The sequence below is a fragment of the Diaphorina citri genome, unplaced genomic scaffold (assembly GCF_000475195.1).
Source record: "Diaphorina citri unplaced genomic scaffold, Diaci psyllid genome assembly version 1.1 scaffold3401, whole genome shotgun sequence".
In the NCBI taxonomy this organism is placed as follows: Eukaryota; Metazoa; Arthropoda; class Insecta; order Hemiptera; family Psyllidae; genus Diaphorina; species Diaphorina citri.
In genome coordinates, this window is record NW_007380809.1 from 1 (window position 1) to 7,500 (window position 7,500).

Below are 7,500 nucleotides of genomic sequence, written 5' to 3' on the forward strand. Positions count from 1 at the left end.
CCACAAAGTTGTGAGAAAGCTCTCTGCTTTAACACAAAGATACCATGATTTGATTTGATACAAATAACTATAACCAATAAGAAGGTTTTGATAATATTTTATGTCATGAAACCTTGATATCTAGGTACTAGGCTCAGTCTGGAAGTATTTTGCGCCTAGTGTTGTATACAGCTTGTACTTTTGATCTTCTATATCGAATGAGGATTTCCTCAACAAAGATCCTTGGCAGAGTAGAAATGAGAATCTCTCAGTAGGTCTAGTGCATAACTCCTCTGCTTGATGTAGAAAAAATGCCCCTTAATAAAATTACGTAAGGAAGTCTAGGTTGAATGTAAAATAAGCATTTTATAAATATATATATATACATTTCCAGCTCTTCAATGCCCCCCGGAAGCAAGGAGTTCCCTATGCTAGGAAGAAGGAACAATTCATTGAAGACGGTAAAGAACTGTTCAAGACGATGGCAGAAAAGGGGGTCAAAACCGCAATCTTCATTGAATCCCCGAGAACAGTCGATATTAAGCATTCAGAAGAATTGTTTGACGTCCTGCGAGGGCAGTTAACATGTGAGTTGATAATGTACAGCAAGAATTTTTAATTATATTTCCCTGCAGTGTGTAACATTCATTATTATTATTATTCTTCTTAATATCCTCATTTCTTATCCCATCTCTCTTGGTCTTTCCCAACATGCATCTGAACAATTTCATTTCATCTGCTTGCATTATGCTCAATTGGTGAGTATTGTACACATTTTTTGCATTGCAAAGGTACTTTTTACTCCAAACAAGGAGCTCGATAAATGTTAGCACCTAGTCACCTAGTTTGATAATTCACTGAAACCCACGAAATGAACGAGATGAAATAATTTAGGATTTTGTTTTAGGAGAAGTAAGTAGATATTTTTTACTTTACTGATTCTAGCACAACTGGAAAGCAGTTCTTTGAAAGCAGTGCATGTGGGAGCAGAGAGGATGAAGAAGATATGTGTGGATGGGAAAATATTGCACAGGTAAAGTTTATACATTTGTGTAGCGCTATAGAAATTCTTTCTATATGGTCTGCATGTTCATGTGTAGAATGAAGAATGTGTCCTTACCTTTGTCACGGGGTGTTTTGACCCGTGGCGAGAGGGTAAATGAAAACAATTCAATTGAGGAAACTAATGAGGATTTATTTAGGGGGTAATTTATGAAAAAATATTTATAATTTAGTGTTAATTAAAGAAATTTATTTGACGCTACTAAGTATACCTAAGATATTAAAAAGTGTTTATCTGGTATCCAAGACCCTGGAATAATAATAAGGAGAATTGAACAAATAGGACATACAGCAAATAGTCTAAGCGCCAGCCAAACACAGTCTGACGAGCCCTCCTGTGAGGAGCTATCAGGTGCTGGCGAGATGGTTGATGGTTCTCCCAACACTTTGTGATTGTTACTTCAGATCTTAGCTCACTGTATGTATGCCGTCGAATGCACCAGGGCAATGATAGATATATCCTGTCAATTTATACATGTTCATATTTACAGGGATAGAAAACATTTCCACCCGGATTTCATCCCCAAACTGAGGAAGTACATTGAAAAAATCTTCTTGGACATGTCGGCGTGTACAATGTTACAGGAAGTAAACATGGAATGAGGGAGGTAAGAAATATGTTCAATAATTATTGTTAATGCACCTTTCACAATTTCAATTTGTAAAAATCAACGGTTTCTTCCGAGGGTGTATATTTTATTGAAAACAGATTCGGAGCAATTTGAGTGGGTCATACATTGGTGGACACCCTGTATATGTTTTATGTACAATTGATTAACTGGTGAATTGAGACTAATAAGGAATTTCCTTCTTTCCACAGGTTCTACAACGTGATCGTAGCGCTTCGCATTCCTCGGACTTCGCACGGTTGAGATAAGTTTTCACAATTTTCATTTCAATTTGTAAATTTTCATATTTCACAATTTTCATATTTCATTTTCAGTTTTCATTTCAATTTGTAAAAATCAACGGTTTCTTCCGAGGGTGTATATTTTATTGAAAACAGATTCGGAGCAATTTGAGTGGGTCATACATTGGTGGACACCCTGTATATGTTTTATGTACAATTGATTAACTGGTGAATTGAGACTAATAAGGAATTTCCTTCTTTCCACAGGTTCTACAACGTGATCGTAGCGCTTCGCATTCCCCGGACTTCGCACGGTTGAGATAAGTTTTCACAATTTTCATTTCAATTTGTAAATTTTCATATTTCACAATTTTCATATTTCATTTTCAGTTTTCATTTCAATTTGTAAAAATCAACGGTTTCTTCCGAGGGTGTATATTTTATTAAAAACAGATTCGGAGCAATTTGAGTGGGTCATACATTGGTGGACACCCTGTATATGTTTTATGTACAATTGATTAACTGGTGAATTGAGACTAATAAGGAATTTCCTTCTTTCCACAGGTTCTACAACGTGATCGTAGCGCTTCGCATTCCCCGGACTTCGCACGGTTGAGATAAGTTTTCACAATTTTCATTTCAATTTGTAAATTTTCATATTTCACAATTTTCATATTTCATTTTCAGTTTTCATTTCAATTTGTAAAAATCAACGGTTTCTTCCGAGGGTGTATATTTTATTAAAAACAGATTCGGAGCAATTTGAGTGGGTCATACATTGGTGGACACCCTGTATATGTTTTATGTACAATTGATTAACTGGTGAATTGAGACTAATAAGGAATTTCCTTCTTTCCACAGGTTCTACAACGTGATCGTAGCGCTTCGCATTCCCCGGACTTCGCACGGTTGAGATAAGTTTTCACAATTTTCATTTCAATTTGTAAATTTTCATATTTCACAATTTTCATATTTCATTTTCAGTTTTCATTTCAATTTGTAAAAATCAACGGTTTCTTCCGAGGGTGTATATTTTATTAAAAACAGATTCGGAGCAATTTGAGTGGGTCATACATTGGTGGACACCCTGTATATGTTTTATGTACAATTGATTAACTGGTGAATTGAGACTAATAAGGAATTTCCTTCTTTCCACAGGTTCTACAACGTGATCGTAGCGCTTCGCATTCCCCGGACTTCGCACGGTTGAGATAAGTTTTCACAATTTTCATTTCAATTTGTAAATTTTCATATTTCACAATTTTCATATTTCATTTTCAGTTTTCATTTCAATTTGTAAAAATCAACGGTTTCTTCCGAGGGTGTATATTTTATTAAAAACAGATTCGGAGCAATTTGAGTGGGTCATACATTGGTGGACACCCTGTATATGTTTTATGTACAATTGATTAACTGGTGAATTGAGACTAATAAGGAATTTCCTTCTTTCCACAGGTTCTACAACGTGATCGTAGCGCTTCGCATTCCCCGGACTTCGCACGGTTGAGATAAGTTTTCACAATTTTCATTTCAATTTGTAAATTTTCATATTTCACAATTTTCATATTTCATTTTCAGTTTTCATTTCAATTTGTAAAAATCAACGGTTTCTTCCGAGGGTGTATATTTTATTAAAAACAGATTCGGAGCAATTTGAGTGGGTCATACATTGGTGGACACCCTGTATATGTTTTATGTACAATTGATTAACTGGTGAATTGAGACTAATAAGGAATTTCCTTCTTTCCACAGGTTCTACAACGTGATCGTAGCGCTTCGCATTCCCCGGACTTCGCACGGTTGAGATAAGTTTTCACAATTTTCATTTCAATTTGTAAATTTTCATATTTCACAATTTTCATATTTCATTTTCAGTTTTCATTTCAATTTGTAAAAATCAACGGTTTCTTCCGAGGGTGTATATTTTATTAAAAACAGATTCGGAGCAATTTGAGTGGGTCATACATTGGTGGACACCCTGTATATGTTTTATGTACAATTGATTAACTGGTGAATTGAGACTAATAAGGAATTTCCTTCTTTCCACAGGTTCTACAACGTGATCGTAGCGCTTCGCATTCCCCGGACTTCGCACGGTTGAGATAAGTTTTCACAATTTTCATTTCAATTTGTAAATTTTCATATTTCACAATTTTCATATTTCATTTTCAGTTTTCATTTCAATTTGTAAAAATCAACGGTTTCTTCCGAGGGTGTATATTTTATTAAAAACAGATTCGGAGCAATTTGAGTGGGTCATACATTGGTGGACACCCTGTATATGTTTTATGTACAATTGATTAACTGGTGAATTGAGACTAATAAGGAATTTCCTTCTTTCCACAGGTTCTACAACGTGATCGTAGCGCTTCGCATTCCCCGGACTTCGCACGGTTGAGATAAGTTTTCACAATTTTCATTTCAATTTGTAAATTTTCATATTTCACAATTTTCATATTTCATTTTCAGTTTTCATTTCAATTTGTAAAAATCAACGGTTTCTTCCGAGGGTGTATATTTTATTAAAAACAGATTCGGAGCAATTTGAGTGGGTCATACATTGGTGGACACCCTGTATATGTTTTATGTACAATTGATTAACTGGTGAATTGAGACTAATAAGGAATTTCCTTCTTTCCACAGGTTCTACAACGTGATCGTAGCGCTTCGCATTCCCCGGACTTCGCACGGTTGAGATAAGTTTTCACAATTTTCATTTCAATTTGTAAATTTTCATATTTCACAATTTTCATATTTCATTTTCAGTTTTCATTTCAATTTGTAAAAATCAACGGTTTCTTCCGAGGGTGTATATTTTATTAAAAACAGATTCGGAGCAATTTGAGTGGGTCATACATTGGTGGACACCCTGTATATGTTTTATGTACAATTGATTAACTGGTGAATTGAGACTAATAAGGAATTTCCTTCTTTCCACAGGTTCTACAACGTGATCGTAGCGCTTCGCATTCCCCGGACTTCGCACGGTTGAGATAAGTTTTCACAATTTTCATTTCAATTTGTAAATTTTCATATTTCACAATTTTCATATTTCATTTTCAGTTTTCATTTCAATTTGTAAAAATCAACGGTTTCTTCCGAGGGTGTATATTTTATTAAAAACAGATTCGGAGCAATTTGAGTGGGTCATACATTGGTGGACACCCTGTATATGTTTTATGTACAATTGATTAACTGGTGAATTGAGACTAATAAGGAATTTCCTTCTTTCCACAGGTTCTACAACGTGATCGTAGCGCTTCGCATTCCCCGGACTTCGCACGGTTGAGATAAGTTTTCACAATTTTCATTTCAATTTGTAAATTTTCATATTTCACAATTTTCATATTTCATTTTCAGTTTTCATTTCAATTTGTAAAAATCAACGGTTTCTTCCGAGGGTGTATATTTTATTAAAAACAGATTCGGAGCAATTTGAGTGGGTCATACATTGGTGGACACCCTGTATATGTTTTATGTACAATTGATTAACTGGTGAATTGAGACTAATAAGGAATTTCCTTCTTTCCACAGGTTCTACAACGTGATCGTAGCGCTTCGCATTCCCCGGACTTCGCACGGTTGAGATAAGTTTTCACAATTTTCATTTCAATTTGTAAATTTTCATATTTCACAATTTTCATATTTCATTTTCAGTTTTCATTTCAATTTGTAAAAATCAACGGTTTCTTCCGAGGGTGTATATTTTATTAAAAACAGATTCGGAGCAATTTGAGTGGGTCATACATTGGTGGACACCCTGTATATGTTTTATGTACAATTGATTAACTGGTGAATTGAGACTAATAAGGAATTTCCTTCTTTCCACAGGTTCTACAACGTGATCGTAGCGCTTCGCATTCCCCGGACTTCGCACGGTTGAGATAAGTTTTCACAATTTTCATTTCAATTTGTAAATTTTCATATTTCACAATTTTCATATTTCATTTTCAGTTTTCATTTCAATTTGTAAAAATCAACGGTTTCTTCCGAGGGTGTATATTTTATTAAAAACAGATTCGGAGCAATTTGAGTGGGTCATACATTGGTGGACACCCTGTATATGTTTTATGTACAATTGATTAACTGGTGAATTGAGACTAATAAGGAATTTCCTTCTTTCCACAGGTTCTACAACGTGATCGTAGCGCTTCGCATTCCCCGGACTTCGCACGGTTGAGATAAGTTTTCACAATTTTCATTTCAATTTGTAAATTTTCATATTTCACAATTTTCATATTTCATTTTCAGTTTTCATTTCAATTTGTAAAAATCAACGGTTTCTTCCGAGGGTGTATATTTTATTAAAAACAGATTCGGAGCAATTTGAGTGGGTCATACATTGGTGGACACCCTGTATATGTTTTATGTACAATTGATTAACTGGTGAATTGAGACTAATAAGGAATTTCCTTCTTTCCACAGGTTCTACAACGTGATCGTAGCGCTTCGCATTCCCCGGACTTCGCACGGTTGAGATAAGTTTTCACAATTTTCATTTCAATTTGTAAATTTTCATATTTCACAATTTTCATATTTCATTTTCAGTTTTCATTTCAATTTGTAAAAATCAACGGTTTCTTCCGAGGGTGTATATTTTATTAAAAACAGATTCGGAGCAATTTGAGTGGGTCATACATTGGTGGACACCCTGTATATGTTTTATGTACAATTGATTAACTGGTGAATTGAGACTAATAAGGAATTTCCTTCTTTCCACAGGTTCTACAACGTGATCGTAGCGCTTCGCATTCCCCGGACTTCGCACGGTTGAGATAAGTTTTCACAATTTTCATTTCAATTTGTAAATTTTCATATTTCACAATTTTCATATTTCATTTTCAGTTTTCATTTCAATTTGTAAAAATCAACGGTTTCTTCCGAGGGTGTATATTTTATTAAAAACAGATTCGGAGCAATTTGAGTGGGTCATACATTGGTGGACACCCTGTATATGTTTTATGTACAATTGATTAACTGGTGAATTGAGACTAATAAGGAATTTCCTTCTTTCCACAGGTTCTACAACGTGATCGTAGCGCTTCGCATTCCCCGGACTTCGCACGGTTGAGATAAGTTTTCACAATTTTCATTTCAATTTGTAAATTTTCATATTTCACAATTTTCATATTTCATTTTCAGTTTTCATTTCAATTTGTAAAAATCAACGGTTTCTTCCGAGGGTGTATATTTTATTAAAAACAGATTCGGAGCAATTTGAGTGGGTCATACATTGGTGGACACCCTGTATATGTTTTATGTACAATTGATTAACTGGTGAATTGAGACTAATAAGGAATTTCCTTCTTTCCACAGGTTCTACAACGTGATCGTAGCGCTTCGCATTCCCCGGACTTCGCACGGTTGAGATAAGTTTTCACAATTTTCATTTCAATTTGTAAATTTTCATATTTCACAATTTTCATATTTCATTTTCAGTTTTCATTTCAATTTGTAAAAATCAACGGTTTCTTCCGAGGGTGTATATTTTATTAAAAACAGATTCGGAGCAATTTGAGTGGGTCATACATTGGTGGACACCCTGTATATGTTTTATGTACAATTGATTAACTGGTGAATTGAGACTAATAAGGAATTTCCTTCTTTCC

General features: G+C 34.6%; 1 protein-coding gene across 1 annotated transcript in view; it reads left to right on the top strand.

Annotated features, from left to right (window-relative positions):
• Positions 1-373: 373 nt before the first annotated feature.
• LOC103520272 overlaps positions 374-7,500 on the top strand; it is a gene marked incomplete at its 5' end in the record, with an annotated part of 17,574 nt that continues 10,447 nt past the window's right edge. Inside the window, 3 exons of the mRNA XM_008485362.3 lie at positions 374-566; positions 925-1,012; positions 1,533-1,649. Of these exons, the coding sequence (XP_008483584.1) occupies positions 374-566; positions 925-1,012; positions 1,533-1,644 (393 nt within the window). The remainder of the gene's footprint in view (positions 567-924; positions 1,013-1,532; positions 1,650-7,500) is intronic.